This window comes from Telopea speciosissima, chromosome 1 (assembly GCF_018873765.1).
Source record: "Telopea speciosissima isolate NSW1024214 ecotype Mountain lineage chromosome 1, Tspe_v1, whole genome shotgun sequence".
NCBI classification, from domain to species: Eukaryota; Viridiplantae; Streptophyta; class Magnoliopsida; order Proteales; family Proteaceae; genus Telopea; species Telopea speciosissima.
This window is the reverse complement of record NC_057916.1, coordinates 3089839-3111282: the sequence shown is the minus strand read 5'-3', so window position 1 is coordinate 3111282 and position 21444 is coordinate 3089839. Positions and strand designations below refer to the sequence as shown.

At 38.2% G+C, this 21444-nt stretch overlaps 1 protein-coding gene across 1 annotated transcript; it reads right to left on the bottom strand.

Annotated features, from left to right (window-relative positions):
* Positions 1–1240: 1240 nt before the first annotated feature.
* LOC122641099 (RNA cytidine acetyltransferase 1) lies at positions 1241–21366 on the bottom strand. Its single transcript, XM_043834419.1, has 26 exons — positions 21190–21366; positions 20997–21088; positions 19297–19468; positions 19041–19163; positions 18731–18904; positions 18410–18520; positions 18167–18300; positions 17985–18078; positions 17115–17213; positions 16424–16560; positions 16132–16229; positions 15547–15670; positions 14962–15049; positions 14765–14864; positions 14632–14684; positions 10271–10447; positions 10157–10194; positions 9653–9746; positions 8036–8215; positions 7806–7914; positions 7642–7711; positions 7420–7567; positions 5032–5160; positions 3006–3131; positions 1888–1953; positions 1241–1790 (listed from the first exon to the last, which is right to left on the bottom strand). Exons 1-26 carry the CDS (start codon positions 21292–21294, stop codon positions 1536–1538), a joined length of 3096 nt encoding a protein of 1031 aa, XP_043690354.1. The 5' UTR covers positions 21295–21366; the 3' UTR covers positions 1241–1535.
* Positions 21367–21444: the final 78 nt, after the last annotated feature.

Genomic DNA, 21444 nt, shown 5'->3' with positions numbered 1-21444 from the left:
TGATTTGTATCACTATTGGTATGGGCTTAGACTAATACAGAAACCAATACTGATACAACCGACTGGAGGAGGAAAGGCAGAATTACTCTTGCTTCAGATGGAGTTTCATGTCAAAGAAGGTTCTGATGATACAATAGTGAAGGCAAATTCAGTTATGACTTGCTTAGGTGGTATGAAATGACAATGACCCATGGAGATATGCGCGCCCATAGGCACATATGACTGAACTTATAGTTTTGCCACTGACAAATTTTATTGGATTGGTCTAAAATTTGACATGTGAGCAACAGACATTGATATTTTCCTCACTTCTTGCGTACAAAGTTTCGGTCCAGTGAAACCATCTGAGCTCTTCCGTGGTGAAATCAGAAGATAATTGAGAAAAACCAGGAGGAATATGTAGAAAACTGTGTTTTGTGACTAGTAGAATGATCATTCTTTAACGTAGTGAGGTTATATAAATAAAAAAAATGCGTTACACGGGGTAGGGGGGGAAAGGCTTCGTGTAACCGGGGTTTTCCCTTGGGCTTCAACCGTAAACCTGGGCGAGTTAGCTAATCGTGTAATTTTCCCAAAAAAAAATATATCCTCCATTTCTTAAAATCCCAAACCGAAAATATAGGAAATCTCACCTTTCCAGTCCGCGTGATGAGCAATCTTCTTCTCTCTCTAAAAGCTTGAATCAGCTGTCCATTTTGAACTCAAACTCCCCACCTTCAAGTGGCCCTGTCTGACCCCACCTCAACTCAGTTAGGCCGGCCCATCACATATCTATTTCTACCCCTCCCATCCCTAATAGGCAAACCCAAGCTCAACCCGAACCCATATCCTCACAACGCACCCCTACTCACCCGTACCAAATGGTCCAAATCCACATCATTCCTATCTCATCAAACCCTGTTAATGCAACTCACTCTCAACACATTACAAGCTCTCTAACTCCTCTCCATTTGCCTCAACAATCATCTTCTCATTTGAACCCGTCCCATTTACCTCAACTTATATGTAGTAGCATTAGCACAGTTTTTGGATTTTTAGCGATGGTAAAATATACTGTGGCTAAAGCCTTTTTTTTTTCTAGTAGTGAATTGTTAGACAATAGAAGAAGGGGGAAGGGGGAAGGGGGGAGGGGGAGGGGGGAGGGGGGAGGGGGGGGGGGAATCAAATAAACTGATGAAAATCATGAAACCGTGAAACACTCGGAACTAATTATAAAGTACTACAACAGAAATATATTAGCAAAATCCAATACAGGAATAATTACATTGATCTGAAAGCATAGGCAAGGAAAAGCAATGCCAGAATGAAATTATCCCGATCCCCAAACACCATTGTTCCAAAACTGGATCTCGTATCTTTCGCTAATTCAATTATAACCTAAATATTTTGCATCAGACAATAACACTAATAGTGCCTCTGCGCCTCTCCTTTATCCTAAGGTGTTTGGCTGTAGCAGGCCAACGTGGCACAAATGAAGGCCAACACTGGTGTATCTGCTCTTATCAATCAACTCATTAGCGGAACAGTCCAAAGATTTAAGGTTTCTTCTTTTTGTTTGATCTGAACCCACTGTCATTCTTCCCTCTCTTCTTTCCACTATCACTTTCTTTCTGCTTTACATGCTTCTCCATTTTATTTCTACTGGATTTGATGCTAATAAGACCACTTGAGGGTATCTTCCCTGCCCCATTTGGCAGAGCATTCTCAAAATCAGTATCTCTGTCCGCAATAGCATACTGTTGTAGAAACTCCGGATTCAATAAATTCTCGGTTTCAGCTTGCATCTTGGCCTACATATGGTCTTAAAATAAGATTGACACAAAAGAGAAGACGGAACAAAAGAACAGATAAAAGCATGCAAAATGGTGTAAGAAACATAAAACACACCTTTACTTGCTTCGCTGCATCATTAAGATCATCATCGACTGACACATCATGAGGTAACATAACAACCTGAACATAAAATTGAATAATTATACTTGGAATTAAATAAAAATTTCCACACCTAGCCCTCCCAACCTACCAAAATGTTTCAATACGAGCAAACAATGAGAACGCAATCTGCCTAAAATAAGGAATCAGCTAAGTAGGTCAGCATGTATGGATGAACAAATTTGAAAAACGATACAATCCATCATCTGTTGTACTAGAACATCATTGCAGCATTATAGGACTCCAAAGAACTGTGACAATGGATAACCTGAAATGCAACTTCCAAGACTCTCAAGTGACAAGCCTTTTCAGTGTCCATAGGATTGACATAGATTGGAGATGAACAAATTGGCTTGCAGAAATCTGTGATCATGATGGCTTTGGAAATCACACAACCCCCACCCCAAAAAAGATTGGTTGCCCATCTTTATTTATTTATTTTGTGGGGATTAGGGGAAGGGGACTAACAATTGTGGTAAAATAATGATTCATTATCAATTGATTAGTGTCAAGTGAAAGCATTAGTGAAGTATTACACAAACAAATATTAGGATGCGCTAACACTTCAAAAGGAGAACTAGCAGGGGTGAGTTTAGCAACTTTTTCTTGATTAGTGTTCTCCAGTAACTACTCTGGGATATTTAACATCAAATAGCTTGGACTGCAGGCTTGACTGGTAGTCGAAGAAACATAGCTTTCACTGCAATTTATAAGCTTTAGAGAAAAAAAGTGACACAAGCAAGCAATGGCATCATCCATGGCAATGTTAGTCAGTGCTCCCATTTTTCGTATACTTAAAGGGATAGAAAAAATAGTACAGATGCATATAAGAACACCAATGGAATTGTTACAATTCTGAAAAATGCATTCAGTTAAAGTAGGAGATGTATCCTAATTTTAGAAAAAAAAGTTACCCAAGATGTCTAAATCACGATGTTGGACAACTGAGGTAATGGGATGGCTTATCATACTCAATTAGCCTCAGTTCAATAATTTCAATCCACTTATTATATTCATACAGTAATTCCAGGAAGATAACAAATGGGTTTCATGGTCACCACTTCTTTACTTACTTCTTTAATTCGAGGCAGAGTTGACTTAATCTCCTCAGATGCAATACTGTCTAGATACTTGTGTAACTTTTTCATTGCTTTTATGAACAGTGATAATATCTGCTGCCTTTCCAACTTCATCTGTCCCTGAAAAAACAAATTAGAAATATGTGTTAAGAGTACTTCAGATGCGGATATGGGGTTCCAAAACCCGACTCGGATCGCTTATGGGCCCACCAAATTAACATAAGTCCAAATAATAAAAGGGCAATGGCAATCTGGTAGTAACCAGAATTTTCTAAGGGTTAAATTGGTAGGTAGAGAAGAGAGGACTTGATAGGGATTAGTATTTATTTGTCAAGGACATACTTGGAAGCAAATATAAAACATGGGACAGAACAGAATTATCTTAAAAAAAGGGTGAAACGTGGGAAACAAAGTTAGAAATAAAGTTTATTAGAATCGTGGAGTAGAGAACAGGGGAGCTGAAGCTTGAAATACACCAATGCAACCAAATCTGGCACAAGTTGCAGAACTAGATTTGGTGAGTCGATTTTTTACAACAGGAGAAGATCAAAGACCTGAAACTTGGGGGCTAGGATCGATTCTGGTGTAGTAATCTACGCCCAAAATATGAAAAGGAACAGAAGGAAGGTAGGGGAGATCAATGACGGTCTCCCTCAGCCTTTAGGTGTCAGTAGTTGCAGGATTTTGGTAGAACAGAGAATAACAGGGAGGGAGAGGAGAGAAATAAGAGAAGAAGAAGAGAGAAGATCAGAGGAGAGAGATAAGCACAGCTCACAGCAGCCCAAAATTACTTTCATTCAAAAACCTGTCTATAAGATGGTTACACAAGAATATATAAAGACTCAACAACCACAATCCTTTTCAAAGTCTAACTCAGAATTTGACTCTATCTTGGACTCAACTGAAACAAGCTCTAACTCTATCTAAAACAGAAAACAAATTCAAATCTAATTGGACTTTACCTACCTACTACATCTCTTGACACGAACAAAATAAAGGAAAGAAAAATTACTAACAATCCCTAATTAATCCAACGTCTAACTGCGTCAACTTCACTGGCTGGTTTGCATGACACCCACAAGTTTGCTTAGTAAACTTGCAAAGAAATCTATATGATCAAGGAATCTTCCACATGGCTTACTTGGCAGCCTCAAAAAGGCCCATATGTTCGATGATTTACCTTGTACTCATGGTCAATTTCAGTATAAAGGTTCTTCACCATATTGAAAAATAAAGCCCATCTTCTTTGGCAACTTTAATTAACAAAATTGTTACAGGACAAAGTGAAGTGGACGAGCCTTGGCACAATGGTTAAGTTGCGCTATTGCAACCTGTTGGTTGCAGGTTCCCAACTTGGAAACAGCCTCTCCTGTGAAGCAGGGGGTAAGGCTGCATACAATTGCCCCTTGCAAACCCTGCAGTAGCAGGAGCGGGAGCCTTGTGCACTGGGTAGCTCTTTTTTTTTTTTACAGTACAAAGTGAAACATGCAATGACTGGTAGGCCATATAACTAATGTAGACTATGAAACTTGAAAATGTGACTTATCAGATGGTCCCCTATCTAATAGCAAATCATCTGGAAAATACTTTTTTTTTTTTTTTTGGTATAGATCATCTGGACAATCAATTAGATAGGGGAACCTTGATTTGGCACATGTCAAGCTTTTGAGTCCACATCAAATTGTTCACCCACGAGGTAGTCTGGAACTTGGTTTTCCTCATAATTTCTGCCCTCAACTTTAAATTTTAATTGAAGAAATGGCTTGAGAACGGGACTTTATTTTACCACAAAGCATAATGCTTCGGCGCTTACCACACAAAGAGAAAGTGGCACAGCAAAAATTATGGTCTCATTTGGGCTGCCAACAAAGCAGCCATGTAGAAGACTCATCTACTTGAGTTTTTAGTTATGTGTACCATCTAGCAAACCCAATCCCTATATACTTTCTAAGAAGGAATCAAATCATGATAATTTACTAACAGAGTATTTCAATCAAACATTAGTAGGATGCAAACAGACCTCCAAATAAGTTACATTTTGACTCTGCAATCCCATGCATAGTAAAACAGAAGCCTGAGCATACGATAAAGTAACTGGAAGCTTCTCTTGGAAATACTGATGAGCAACAAGTGGTAAAAGGTCTAGGATCTACAAAATACAAAACCTCTGTCATTCTTAAGAAATCAATAAAAGTCATTAAAAAATGACATGCAACACCTTTCCGTTCTTTCTTTCTTCCTTTCTTTTGTCTCAGTGTATTTCAATCAAATATCTTGAACATACTGAATATTAGATCTCTCAAGTATGCATACTTATCAGTATTTCTAAACTTCATGTGTCTTAAAAATGAGAAAAGGAAAAATAAGAAAGCAGAATTTACTCCAGAAATCACATTAGGATGCATCTCAATAAGCAAGGGAAACTTACCCAAAAAACCACATTCGGAGTATATCTCCATGATCTTGCTACTATACTTATACACAAACCTCACGCATCATATATTGCACAAGCACACCAAGAGGATGAAATAAATTAGCCTCAAATTAATTTCAGATCCATCAAGATCCAAATTTGATGTTAGAAACAAGTTATCTGTAGTCCCCTTCTGGTGTGCTGACTTTCCTAGGAATAGGCTTATTGTTGTTTCCTAGGGCCTCCCCCTCTGTCTTTTGTGAGGGTGGGGCTTTGTTTTTGCTGTTTTGTTTGTTTGTTTTTCTCCCCCCCCTTTCTTGGGGAGTCTCTGTTTTTCTCTCCTTTTTGGCTATGAATTTTTTATTCAAACCCCCCCCCAAAAAAAAAGATCCATATTTCTTCAAAGAAATCAATACCATGTTTGCCCCGCTGTCCTCTTTAAACACAATAACCTTAGGCCAAATGAATCTTTTGTACATGAGGTATTTATTTAATTTCTTTTTTGAAAACATGACTAGCATGTTAATGGCTGAACATCCCTTGAATAGAGTGTTTTGTTTGCCTAAGGTATGCCTATTACCCTGGAAAAGTGGTCTGAGACACAGACAAACTACAGCAACTGCCACTCTGCCTTTTAAGTTGGGGAAGGATGCTAATGACTCAGGTGCTAATTGGAAGATGCAGTTATGGGCAGAACATAGTTGTCAACAAGGTTCGAAAACTCGTTTCATTTTGTCGTTTCTGTCAAACTAAAACGAGAGAAATACCAAATATTCGCCGAAAGTGTTTTTTTTTTCCCATGATTTTAGCTTGGTCATTTCAGGGGGCAAACCAAAATGAGAGATATTTTGGCGAAACAAAGCTTATTTCGTTTCGCCCCTTGTTTCGTCTCGGAAATGTTGAAACTACCGAATTATAAACGAAATTCGGACAGTTTTCGAACCATGGTTGTCAAGGCGGCTAGGGCTGTGTATGGCAACATTTCTATTCCAAATTAGTATTTCTGAGTCAGTAATACTTTTTTGTGTTTCTGTTCATTTGGAATAGTTCTGTATCCAAAAAATGTTGTATGGTAAAACTGAAAAAAAAAATCTTTGCCACTAAAAAAGAACAAAAACACGTACAGAATTCATATTAACAGAAGTATATCTTCTGTTCTGTGGTGGTGGTGGCAGTAGAGAGAGTAGGGTTTATTGGGTTGGTTTTTGTTACTAATTTGTGCTTCAGTTTTTCATAAACAACATCAAATCAATTTCTCCAATAACCAACAAACACACCTGACGTCACATACATGTTCTGCTCCAAATTTATTCAAAAAACAAAAACAAAAACAAAAAATCAACAGAACTGTTTCTTTTCAGCGGCCATACAGACCCAATGCGGTGGAGGTGGGGAAAACCAAGGCAACACCAACAAGGTGCCTAGGCACTGCCTTGACAACTATGGGCCAGAAACAGTCAGTACCTTCGTAGAAGGGGAAAGGTTCACTTGTGTTTTCCACAACTATAGCTTCAAGTACACAAAAAATAAATAAAAAAGGCCCTGAAAAAAATAGCAGAACCAGATAATGTGGTCTTTAGAAGAGCAAAGGTGGAAGTCTTTTTATGGGCTTCCAATTGCAAACATTTTTGAGATACCTCACCTCCAGTCATTTGACGAAACTGGGAAGCATACTCTTTGTTAATAGAGCTTAACTTAATCATTTCCCTATGTGTACACTCTATAAGGGCTTTTATAAAGCATAGTGAACCTTTCTTAGTCATTTCAGGTCTGTATGGCAACGTACACAACCTTATTTGACTTTTTTTTTTGAAAACTCAATGAGAATAATTAATAACATTGCAACACTATTTACCATTTATGATTTTATGAACGTATGTTCCACCAATTTTTCAGTAATTAAAATTATCTTTACATTCAAAAGAAAGAAGCATTAGCATCTCAAGTTCTCAACTTACATTCAGATAGATGAAAAAAATCAAGTGTCAATCTTACCATATGGAAATCTACGAGATTGTTTGTATAAGCTTCCAGTCGTTTCATATCATGAGGGGACATAATTTCACCCAGCGACCTTACAAATTCAATTGAAGTGGATACCCCAGGATCCTTCTCTGTGAAGTTGATCTTTGGATCCAAGATGCTAAAACATTACACTCAAAATTAGTAGGTACGATACAAATAACATCTGAAGAAGGGAAAGTTCCAGACACTGACCTCATTGCAAGTTTGTACTCCATCGTTCTAAAACTAGAACCCAGTAGTCTGGTAAACCTTCGACGGAAATCTGGAAATAGTCCATGAAACAAATTAGTTTAAGCAACCCAATGGCAAAAACTGGCAATAGAAACCAAATTTGTTCCTCTCCAGAATGGACTCACCCTGATAAAATGGACCAAAAAAGCCCCACTGATCTGAGCCACTAACTTCTATGTCATCATTGTTCAAAGGCTTCAAAATCATGCAGGAGTGCTCACCAGTCACAGTACTCTGTTACATCAGAATAGAACATCTCAATCACAACTTTTAAAGAGAATATCACCAAAACCACTATCTAGTGAAAGACAAACTAATTCTTTCCCCTTGACAAAACAAGTATGATTATCTTAACTGGGATCTGGCCAATGTAGAAAGGTGCAAACTTGTGTTTTCTCCAAAAACGAAAAAGATCCATGGTAAGTCCAAAAGAGACACCAATATAATGGAGCTTTTCAGGTTGTCGTTCACGAAGATGGACGAGCAGAGGCGGAAGATTCACTCTTGGCTTTATATTTTCTTCTAGCAATGAAACCTGGAAAGAAATAATTCCTTGTGGTAAGAATTCAACCAGAAGTTCTAAAAAAATAGATCTACTTTGTAGAACAATAAAGATCCAATTAACCAGCATTGGTCTTAGATCCCCCCAACCCCCCCCCCCCCCCAAAAAAAAAGGGGGGGGGAATTAAGGCAAAAAAGGAAGGGGATTTGGATACCAAAATCAAGATCTTTGACAGTTTTCCAAGCCCTATGAAGGCCCATAGTTGTTGAAGTTCGGAAGGTGCCTAATCGTGCAATAGCAAACAGATATGAATTCAAAACATATACTGGCCATACTATAATCATAGTTGTGTAGGCATCCAGGCGCCTTGGTCAACTTGGGCGCCTAGGCGGGCGGCTTATTGGTGTCGCCTTGCTTTTGGACCCTCTCCAATGCCTTGGGTCGCCTATACACTGTGACAACTATGACTATAATTGATTTACTAATTTTGCAACAGCTTCTTCTGCACAAAACACATCTAAAAGCAAACTTTTACAGTCTAAGTAGACCAATGTTCTAGAACCAGTGTTCTTGAAGTGTCATGCAAGCTTAGCGTAGGCATTAGCAGCATAGACTGACTGATTCATGCATAAGTCCAGGACTACCAGCAAGTTGGTCAGAGGTGAGCACTCAATGACTTTAGTTGCTAGCCAACCTAGTCGACTGACATCATCAGGTCTACCAAAGGGAATAAAAGCTCGCTTCCATTAACGCTCTTTTGGCATCACAAGTCAGCTGAAGCCTGAAGGGAATATAAATGAAATCTCATCAGAATTACGGTTTTGGTTTTACAGTCAATGTGGAGAAGGGGTACATGTTCAGGCTCCAGTCATTTGACAATAATATTTCTTTTGTTGTCAAGAGGTCATCACCTAGGCATTGACTAGTCAATACATTGCATCAAGAGGCTGATGCAGCCAGATATTGGCTTGACAATTTGATAACCTTGTTCAGAACCTGATCTGATGGTCAACTCAGACTACACAGTCAACATGGCAGGTTGATCCAGTCCAGTTGAACTGCAGCTAGGCAAGTCGACTTAGTGATATCACCTAGCTACAAATGCAGAATGAAACTGGAAGATATAATTCTCCAAGTCAAGACTAAATGGTTGCATCAAGTTGACCAGTCAGTTCAGTGGTTTGATTGGGTTTTGACACATATCTGGGTCAGCAATCAGATTAATTTGTTAGGGTCGCAGCCAGCAGGTTACCCAACACTCAGGCCTCTTCAAGATGTAGAAATTTCTGTGAACTAAACTTCACTGGAATGATGTAAACTAGAAAATTTCATGTTCCATTGATTCTTATTCATAAAATTCACAACACTCAGGCCTCTTCAAGATGCAGAACTTTTTGTGAACTAAACTTCACTGGAAAGATGTAAACTAGAAATTTTCACATTCCATCAATTCTTATTCATAAAATGCACCTTCTCTGCTGCTTCTGTAACTCTGACATGAAACTTGTCAACAACACTTTCAGCATCGTTCTCAGATATAGGAGTAAACTGTCCTTCATAGTACCTGTAGATAGTAAAACTATGAATGCCCTCTTTTCCAAAACAATGCAAGGTAAAGGTGTAATATGTATGTAAGAGGAGAAAAAACACATCTGTTATTTTAATTTATCCTTGCTTCTCTGGTGCAGGAAACTTCAACAAATTTAATTGTTAGAAATGGATAGTAAATGCATACATAAATTATTTTAACCTCCTCCTACAAATTTGTACTTTGACATGAACTAGCAGATATGTGAACTGTGTTCTGTAGCCCAAAGAGCAAATATGAGATCACTATCACCCATCCAAAAAAAATGTGATCATCATATGCAAAGTGAGGGTTATAAACATCCCTAGACCTAATTGAATCCATCATAAGTCCTTAACTGTGCCTATTGGATATAATAATAAAAGGATCTGGAGTTGAGAAGGCACCTTGTCAGAAGTTCCACAGCGGTTGAACCATATCCAAGCTACAAGAAATCAGAAAAGGTTTACAAGCTTGAAAAAGGATATTTAAGAACACAATAGAGAAAACAGAAAATCTACCCGCATTGCACTTGGGTGGACAGCAATACGCACAATCCGAGCACCTGAAAGGCTTGGAAAAACTGTGTCCTGAAACTGTTCACTAAATTTCCATGGTATTTGATCACCGAAGGGTTGATGACCATCACTTAAACTTTTCATCGCGGACTTACGAGATATCTGCCCTTCAAGGCAGACCTGCATAAAAGATGATAAAAACACTATATAAATACTACACAAATATAAATAAATAAATTGAAAAATCTGAAGGTCTCTTATAGTGTTCATGTCTCATAAGCAGTTGAAACATTATATAAATTGCAAAATAATAATACGAAAAGAAAAAAAAAATGTAACACAAGCAAGGGTGGGTGAGGGAAGAAAAAGGAATAGCACAATAGATAGGTACTAGATCTGAATAGTAAGGTTAATCACCTATTGAGATTTACAAGATATAACTGTTCTCCCTTACATCTGACTTAAATTGCTTTACATTTTTAGTAGTCACGATGGGCATAAGGTGAAGCAGCTTCCATATCTATAATCAAGTCGTGTGCAAAACAAAAGAGGTGACCTCCATACATACTATGATACAAGGTTCTAAATCTCAGTTTCAAGGCCGGTTTCAACCAGCCAGGAAACCGAGATTTCCCAGGTTCCGGTCAAAACCTGGTATTTGTTTTTGGCAAAACTCGACATGTCATGGACTGGTCCAAACTGGTCCAAACTACCGGAAATGGGCTGGTAGAAACTGGTCCAAATTTCTGAAATATTTTCGAAACCTGGTCGATGCAGTAGTACATATAGGTTTCGTCTCGGAAACTTGGGAAACCAAGATCTTGAACCATTCTATGATACATGGATGGATGTCCAGGTCCAAAGTGTAGTGTCATTTATCATTCTCTGTAATGAATCCAAAATACGGTTTCACTTGCGCTCGCTTTTTGTGGGTTCCTAAAAGCCTTGATGATAGGTTTCAGAACTCCAGAAATATCTAGAACCACAGTGAAGTACAGAACCAGATTTTATGAGAAAATAAACTTTCAAACCAAGATTCTGATCTAGACAGGAATAACTCCTCAAAATATGTCAGACATCTGATGGTCAGATCTGGAGTTATAGGATTAGCCTATTAACAACAGGATTCAAGAATTAGGGTTCCAACACAACAGTGAAGTTGGAGTTTAAAGATCTAAACCAGCAACTAACAAAGGATCAGAACAGCAATCAGGTATCAGTAAAGGGTGTACCCAGTCACGGGAGGGTCATAATGTACGCAGCCTTACCCCTGTTTCGCAGAGAGGCTGTTTCCAGAAACTCGAACTCATGACCACTTGGTCACAATGGAGCAACCTAACCGTTGCACCAAGGTCCACCCTCAATCAGGTATCAGTAATAAGAGCAAAGTATCAATCTGAAACAAGAACAAAATCTGATATTCAAAGAAAGATAGAACCAAGAATCCAACCTAAAGTTGAATCAGCAACAAATCAAATTTTGAAACAGTGAATTAGTAAAGCATGAGATGCAGTTACTGTATGTGTAACCAGATCTGAATTCTATGGAGTATTGATGAAGGAAAGTTCAGATTTAACCAGGTATGACATACATATAAACTGAGAAGAAATTCTGTTTATTAACCTGATTGAGGAAGAAGTATATGGACCAAGCTTCTCACCTGAAACTAGATTGGAATCTCACCAACCTACCTTAGCATCTCATTAAGGGTTGCTTCTGCATCTCACAGAAGCTATCCTGAATCACAGTTGAGGATGGCTGATCAGCGAGGCGTAGCCTCTGAGAGGATTTTGAAAGACATAAGAATTTTGATCCAAACAGAATATGGAGGCAAAAAGCCAACTTTGATTCATCAAATTCCTGTGCCTTAATGGCTGGTTACTTAAATATATATATACTCTCAAAATATGACTAGAAATAAGACTAGAAATAGCCTAAACCAACTAGTCATAGTTATCAAGGCAGCAAGGTGACCATGGCATTGGAGAGGGTCTAAAACCAAGGCGGCAAGGCGCCCGCCTAGGCACCCAAGGAGCCTGGATGTCTTGGCGTTGCCTAGGCGACGCCTTGGCGACACCTTGATAACTATGCAACTAGTAATCAAACCACCTACTTAATTGACCAATAAAAGGCTTAAAACAACTCAAAAACCTCCAGCTATGTTTGGAGTTTGTAAAACAATTTATAACAGGATTTGGCTTGTAGATTCCTAATCCAGCCTGAACTAAGGCACATAAAATAATCAAAATAGGGGGAAAAACTGAATACAGAAATCTACTTGAATAGAAATCCACAGTAGACTAGGATTTGGATTCCCAGTGAGACTAGGAATTCTGAAATTCTTGAAACCGCAAGCTATTATTCATCTCCTAGCATTGCTACTGGAGCCTAGATACTGCATCACTTTGGTTGTAGATCCTGGATTTTATTCTAGCACCACCCTTAATAAAAGTCTCTCATATATAAGACCCAAATTGTGGAGAGAAGAAAGTGATGAAAATTCAAACAGCAAGATTTCATGAAGAGCACGAAGTGCCAAGAGCGGCAACAAAACAGGCATGCTACCCACTACTCTTTTGTCTCTGTTAACTTCCTGCTGCAACACAAAAGGATGTTGCCTGCACTTTTTTTCACTTTTTCGTTCATTTTCTTTCCCCCAGCCAATGGATAATCCCATTCATTGATAAATGATAACAACAAATTTTGTAAGAGTACTCGTGGAGGGACAAATCTCCTTGATTTAATGGTTCATCTCAAAATTCGGAGGCAATCCAATGGCCAGATGGTGAGTTATAGTAAATTTCCAAAATAGTGATCCTCAGTCCTAAAATTCCTTGTGCAGAACAATAGGTTGATTATGCTGTGATCAGAAGTCTAATATGCTGAAGAGTCCAGAAACTGATTTGGTAGCTTCTAATAATAGAAGGTGAGGAAGAAGGCAACAATTCTGCAGTCAAAACAAGCCTAAGTAACCCATGGCAGCAAGGTGTTCTCCTTCAATTAGGGACCATTGAATCTCCTAGAAAAGGTGTCTGTGATGCTGGTCTGCAACTTTGAATGATGACTGAACTCAAATGGGAATATTAGCAACCAGAATAGACCGTATTAATAAAGAAACTGAAGTAGTAAAAATTTTACAAATCACAAGATGTCTGAACCAGGGCTGGAATGAAGACTGAACTTGAAGATGAAGAACTGGGAAAGAATAAAAGATATGTTGTCTCCCACCAACTAGAAGATGGCCTCTCACCAATCTCCACCTTAGAATCTCAACAAGAGCTGCTGTCTCTAACAGCATGAATCCATCTCACACTCGCATACAATCACACATGCACATAGCAATATTCTGTAGGCTGTAAATTCATGGGCAATTATGGAGGCCTCCTCTTTATTTATATAAGTGTAGCACTACTACAAAATTAGTAACTCTCTATTTTTTAGGGAGAGTTACTAAAACAGAAGATGGAAAGAAAATAGAAACTTCAACATAATAACCTTCAACATAATAACCACATTACTAGCTAAGAGAATAGAAATAGAAACTATAGGATCACAATAAAAAATAGAAACTATGGCTAGAATCTCCTAGTCAAAATTCTCCAGGCCGCTGTACTGCTGGGGCCTTCTAGAAACCCCTCCACACAGTTGGCTGGTTCTAAAATAGACCCATATGAAACCCCCCAAAAAAAACAAACCAAGTTAACTCAGGTCTGGACCTGGTTTAGCCTTTGTTCCTGCAGAAATATTTCTGCTGGAACCTCTGCTTCACATCATATAGTCTATATTCTATGTAGAATTAGTAAATCATATATACACTCAAAAATTGTAGTGGTGCTACTAACTAAAGTTGATATCCCGTAGCTATCATATGCTGTATCAGAGAGTCTATGATATAGCTCAAGAATATTCTCAATTCTTTTGCCCACTGGAAAGGTGTTCTACCAATTGATTTCTGGACAACTAATAGGAGAAGAAAGGCCTTGTAGAATCTTTCATATCATTAAAGAGGTTACAGTTTGGCTTTCTTCCGGGATCTCTCTCATTCTCAAAGCTGCATGATCTAACAACTATATAGCACTATGGCAGATCCACATGCGAACGATGTGGTTTTTAATGTTTTCTTGTACTAAGAGTATAGGTGCTAAATTACAATGGGATTATAAGTCTGTCCAATTGCCACTTTACACGGATCAGATGAAGTCATAATATCAAGAATATTACAAAAAGCAATTCAGGAGTTCTACAGTGATTACAGATTGCAACACATGCGAGATTGGTAGCTGTTAAGGTTTAAGACTTAAGAGAAGGAAGAATTATCTGAAAAGAGAATTGTTTGAGAGGAAATATAGATTATAGATACAGACCTGGATAACACATAAAATATCAGGAAGGTGATTCTTCGACTCATCAACAGGGCCTGCACATAAGGTGACAATTAGAGTTCATTCAAGTGAAACACTGTTTATACAAAGCAAATAAATTTTGGAACAAACATACCAAGTAACACAAATAAGTGATGTGCAGGAGCATCAGCCATTAATTGTAAATCATTCGGAGAATTTTTGTAATGAGAAGCAACATAAAGGGCCATCATTCTCTGCAGGGATTAAAAAGCAGAAGAGGCAACTATAAGTTAATGAATGAAAAAAAATTGAATATATAAAAGGCTCAACAACAAATGACTACAATATTACCTGCAAAAATAACTCACTGTCTTTGTGATAGGAGAAGAGTGTATCTCTCTTTACATAATACAGATCACACTCACTTGGAGGCGGCAACCTACAAGAAATAGAGGAAATATAAAGATAACAGTAATAGCACAATCTTCTATCAGATTTCTACAAATTGGACAGGAGTTGACAGTTGGATCATTGGGGTTTTATGGCTGTATCGACCTTTATAGATCAGCATTTCAACAAGAATTACCAACAGGCAGTTGAACCACTGTCAGGCCAAGTGCATGGCTCTCAAAAAGAGGGGGTGGAGGAAAGAAAAGAAAACCTAAATATGCTCCTAAATAGATTGTAATATAGACGTCAATACTGGGCAACAGCTATACTTGTGAATCCTAAATTTACAGCCATGGTCTCGATTGTTTTGGACTGTGCAGGAAAAATGTTCACAGAAGCATGGAGCTTGTCAAAATGTGCACAGAAGCATGAAGCATTGTCTGGTCAGCCATGGTGGTTGACTTCAGACCACCATGTCAAAATGTTCACCTTATGGTCCAGTTTTAAAATATTGCTTCTACAAATCCTCAATATTTGAATTCTAACCTGCTGATATTAGGGATGGAGCTTGTAACATCCAAACAAAGTAAACCATGTAGCCAAGATTCAATTGGATCACCAGAAGCATATCTGATTGCCTCACTCAGTTCAACCTTCTTGAAAACCCTCCCTACATCCAAACATAATAAGATAACTGTGTAAAATTTAAGGACAATGTTACAAAAGAAATACATAATTCGGTTAGACATAATATTAAAAAAAAGGGTCCAAAACTGTAAATATTGATTTTGAGCTAATGCAGTGACATAAAGATGATTGATCTGATATGCTCCCAATGTTGAATAATTTTATTAAGGGAAACAACGGGAAGAGGCAGCTAAAAATATAAGATATCTTAGACAAGACCCTTCTATGACTGCCTTATACTACTACAATGACTACTACAAATGTGTGGACATGGAGCCTGTTGCGACAGTGAAAAGAATTAGTTGGCAACCACAGGCTGCTAAGAAGAAGCAGCAAAATTGCACCAATAATAGAATTTAAGTCAATCTAGGCCTTATTTACAGTTGTGGATCTCTTAATCAAAATGGTTCTCAAAACAAAGCAAGCTGAAAATAACTTTCATACCAGATTGAGTACCATCAATACTCTTAGTATTCATCTGGCTCTGCTCTTCCAATTGTTGTAGAAGCTTCAATGATAAGGAGCGACCGGTACCTTCATAGCTTTGAACATAAAACACATTCAACGGTTAATAGAAATGAAGATCAAAATAGACGATCAAGACATCCGCAATAGAAGATAACTGGAAACATATTAATATGATTACAAGTACAATGCAAGTTATCTATGGGGAAAGAGATGTTTTTCTACATATCACATATACTAGATGAAAGAAATCAGTGAGATCAAATCATACCCATTCACAGTGGATGAGAGGAAGACCAAATATGGGCCAAGTAAAGACTTTACAACTGGCAATGGAATAGCTGCTGCTTCATCAACAACTAACAGTTCAACTTGGGAAAGCTTTTCATGTTCATGTGGCTGCAGATACTGTTAGGAGAAAGATAGTGATTAAACAAGAAAGAAGGGACAGGAAAGAACATTAACCAAAAAATAGACCTATAATGTTCACCCCACCCCACCCCAAAAAAAAATAGATAAAAGGAAAAAGTGTTAACAAGAATATGTTTCTCATGCAGTCAGCCAACCTAGATCCCAAATTAGGAATCAAAGATCAGATCAGCAGCTCCAAAAAGCCAGATCTGAACTATTTTCTGATAAAACAGGTTAAAAATGCTTGCTGATTTGTTGATTTCAGCAGCCTGTATGGGGAAAGAAATAAAGAATGAAGAAAGAGAAGAGATAAGGGGCTGTTCTGGGACTGAACGGTACCCTTGAATAGTGACTTGGAGAAAACAGAAGGAGGAGAAGAGTTCACAGCTCACACACGCTTAGATAAATAACTCATACTCAGTCGTGCGAGATAAGCCATAGCCTATTTGTAGATAGATTTCAATTATTGTATGTGACATTATGATATTAAATCATGAAATATGTAGAACAATCATAATCATGTTAAGCGAAATTAAGTAATTTCTGTTTACCTGGATTGTTTGCCTGTGCTGTTTGTAGATGTTTATCCTCACAGTTGCCTTCTTGAACTCAGGATTGGTGCTTTTCACCACATCATAATCTAGATGCTCCTGCAAATAAATAAAATTTGAAATAAGAAGGATGAGAAGCAAACCGGCTAGTGAACAAAAATATAATATTTCTTCTTGAAACATAGACATTAAACACACAAACTATTCATTGACCATACTTCGGAAATTTTCTTGTTTTGAAATATCTTTGACTATTATTTTGTATATTTTTTAAATCAAATAATTTTAAACTCAAATTTTTGTTATCAAGTTATAACGCAATTCTTCCTATAACACTTGTGTTTCTACATTGTATTTATATCCTAATGTACTTAATCCTACCAGCTGTGATGTAACGAGGAGTGATATGATCTCGATTGAAGGAGCTAAAAGAGCTAGGGGCAGGCCTAAAATGACCATAGGAGAAGTTGTGAGGAAGGACATGCATAGTTTAGGTCTTGTACCTAGTATGACCTCGGATAGAGCTTACTGGAGAGCTAGGATCCAGGTAGCAGACCCCATCTAGCTGAGATTCTCCTGACTTACTGGGCTGTGCCTCTTTCTTCTTACTTTCATCTTTCATTTTTCTTTTACTTTCCACCTTTAATTTGTCTTTTTCATTTTTTTTTTTCCATTACTCATCTTATCCCTCATTCCTCTTTTCCCCCTCTCTCCATTTCAGCCCCCCACCCCCCTTGTTTAGACCTCAGTTTCACACTGAGTTTGTTGTTGTTGTTGTACTTAATCCTAACATTGCCTACTAGACAGATAAGACTTAGCCTACTCAACACCGCAAAAACTGCCAATATAGTTCAAAGCTGGGGTGTTTACCTTATATCCAAGAGTCTCAAACCCTTTACAAACGAACTCAAACAGAGTTTTCAAGTTCTCGGGGCTGGGTGCAGTTACAAAAATATTTGAATACCTAAAAGAAAATGAAACACGATCATTAACCAAGGAAAAGAAAAAAGAAAAAGAAGTTACACTAAACATTGTTAACTCAAGCATATTACCCAGCAGCAACAGCTCCCGCAACTGCCAAGCCAAGTGCGGCTGATTTTCCACGTCCACGTCCAGCAAGTAAGGCAACAGTACTACGAAGTGTCTTATCCAGAATTGTATCAAGGAATGTAATTACAGCTTTTCCCTTCAACACAAAATATCTATCAGGTGAAACTTGAAAAGTTCTCCAAACCGCAGCTAACATGATTAAGATTATAAGAGTTTCATTTATTTCAAAGAATGGCAATCTATACCTGATCTAATGTACAACATTTCTTAATCAGAGGACCAACAAGAGGATCGTTGTTTAGTTGTTCCTTCAAGTTTTTCAAGTCTCGTTCCGCTTCAGAAAGCCCCTCTGAGTCCTTCAAATCAGAAAAAAAAACAGATAGATACCTAATCGTCAACTGTCCTATGAACCAAGAAAAATAGAAAAGCATCTTTTCCTAATCAGTTAATAAAGGCCAAAAGAAAGCAATTTCCAACATGGCATCAAAATAGAAGATATAAATTACAAAACATATCTAAATCTAAAATATTTCCAGTCAATTCAGCTACTTAAGATAAAAGATTACCTCCATAACTGGTACAGGTGTAATTGACCTTATATGAGATGAAATTGGTAAAATATTTAGCTCATCATCCATTACAACACATGTTTTGCATGATGCAAGAGATAACAAAAAACGTTCATTAAAGCGTCCAGCTGCCTCGGAATGAGATTCGGTACGAAATCTCCCATGAACATCCTGAAGTCAGCAAGGAAATTTAATCAGGGAGCTAGAAATACATCACATTAATAAAAGCATGGCCACAGATAATAAACACAATGATCAGAATAACAACCAAAAAGGTTTTGCAGTAAAACAGGGATACGAGACGAACCATAACCATGGTGTAGAGACTGGTTAGTGAGGATAAAGAACGAAGTAACAATAGAATCAGTCCACCTCCCCCCACTGTTTCTATTGTTCTTGCCAGCAGATTCGGAGTCAGTGCTTCAAAATCCTAAATAAATAGTGATAAAAAGAATAGCGAAAAATTTTGATATAAGGTAAGATACCACATGACACTGATAAAATAATGAGTAATCTTAGAATAATGATGATGTGTCAAAATCAAAATGCAGACTATGCGTTACCTGTAGAATGCACATGCCAAATGTATTTCCAAGAATCCTTTCTGAATCTTTGTACAAGCAATATCTTATTCCTCCACTTTCAAGAAAAAGTGAAAAAGGATCAACCTTCTCCGGATCCAGTAGCCCCCTTTGCATTAACTTTTTAACCTGTTTTGAACGCTTTTTCTTGTGACTACAACCACCATAAAATTAGTCAATCATGAATATTCATTCAGAAGGTCTTTCGCAGTAATCTGCACACACAAGCCCCCTAAAGCAGCACCAAGTGCCCACACCCAAAGGAAAAAAGAAGAAGAAGAAACAACCCTGAAATTATGGCTTAGTTAGGGAGCTGTAGCTTAGGTTTGTTTTTCTTTTAGCTTATTTGTAAACTTGTAGTCATTCCCTTCCACGATTTATGAAGGAGGGATTTAGTTTGAATTAGGATTTGGCCTATGGCCATATTATAAATAAAAGGAAATCGTGGGAGGCTCCCCACAGTTTATGAATTAAAAAAAATACAGAATTTTGCTGCCGCCATTGTTGTTGCTACTGCTCTTTGTGAGATTGTATCCTTGTGGTTCTATCAAGGTGGAAAGGGTAGGGGGATTTCCTACAACTCCTTGCGCCGTAACTGCCGAGAGGATCTCTAAGTTTGAAGGTGGTTCTATCCTTCTACGTTCTCAGTTGCTGCCATTGAAGAACCTGCAATTTCAGTAAGTTTTGTTCAGTCATTCCCTTCTTCTTCTAATCCTCCAACCCAAACCTACCCCATCCCAATCGATTCCCATAAACCCTAGGTCATCTAAGCTTCACCCAACCTTCATCCATTATCAGATTTCAACCAAATTCAGACCACAGCTCCCTCATACCATCTCTTATACTAGACCTAGCCCACAACCCCTTCCCTCCTTTAAAACCTAAATTCTCCTAACCTCCATTAAAGCCCCACAAAACCTAAATTTTTCATAGCCTAATCTAGCCAACAGAACCAGCCCAAACTTGGTTCGAACCTCCCTCCCACTGTCCCCTACACTCGATCCAAAGCCCTGCCCCAAAATCCCATCCCAAACCCTAATTTCATTCCATTTTCTATTTCCAAAACCCAAAACCCTAACCCTAAATTTTCTGAAATTTAAAATCTTTCTTAAACCTAACCAAACCTAGCTCATTAAACTCCCTAAAGCCTGCCTAGTTTATCATATAAACTACATTCTCATTACCCTACCCTAAACCCGAGAAATTGACCTAAAACCCTAATTCTGCCCATTCGAACCAGCAGCCCCCTTTTAGATCCTGTTGCTTGGCCTCTAGTAGGATTCTTTGCCTATCTACATTACCCCACCCCACCCCCCCAACAAAAAAAGAGGAGGGGGGGGGGGGGGCAAACTCAAGAAGGATAAGGATGAACCATAGTCCATTTGAATTGATCAAAGTAGAAGTGTTTTAAGACACTCATTAGAACTGCTGACAAGCCTAAGCTTCACTGTAGAAACAGCTTAGATGAACTGCTCCATGGGAAGTGAAGGGACTCTTCCGTAGCCTTAGTGACCTCCATTGCTCCATCAAACGCAATGAGAGTGTGTTGTTCAAATTTTATCCCGTATGATGTATACGGTACAGTGAGTTGAAAATTTTATGTTTTGGAAAGAATGTAAGTGGAAACATTAAGCAATCAATGAGATAAGCAAATACTAATGGAATTTGGATGCAACTCGGACCTGCTAAGGTCTAATTTATCCTTGTAGCACCATAGAACAGTAGGCCGAGACTTCACGACGGACTTGCTGAGCATGTGGTGAAGATTAACTACCTGAACGAAAACAATTAATTTCCCAATAAGATGAGTTGATTCTTCAATGTTTTTGGGGAGATTGAATCGACAAAGAAAGGAAGCAATAGAAAAAGATGGACCTGGTCGCGATACTTATCGCCGACGATGACGAACATTGACCGGTGCCGTGTCTTGACGCCATTCTCGATCAGAGTTCTGATTCGCTCGTCAACCTTCTTCCTCATTTGTCGACCTCTTTATCTTTCTCTTTCTCTCGGGTTTACAAAAATTGAGAAGCTGAACTCCTCCCTTCTGGTTTTACTCTCTGCTGTGCTACTGTTCTCCAGTCTCCACTTCTCTTCTCCTCTTCTCCACTTCTCCACTTCTCCTCTTCA

Coding starts and splice junctions, on each gene's coding strand:
- LOC122641099 (XM_043834419.1), bottom strand. CDS start 21,294: ATGAGGAAGAAGGTTGACGAGCGAATCAGAACTCTGATCGAGAATGGC. Junction 10,195..10,270: donor TCCACCCAAGTGCAATGCGG/GTAGATTTTCTG, acceptor GATTTCTTGTAG/CTTGGATATGGTTCAACCGC. Junction 1,954..3,005: donor CTCTGCCTCGAATTAAAGAA/GTAAGTAAAGAA, acceptor TTTTATGTTCAG/GTTGTTATGTTACCTCATGA.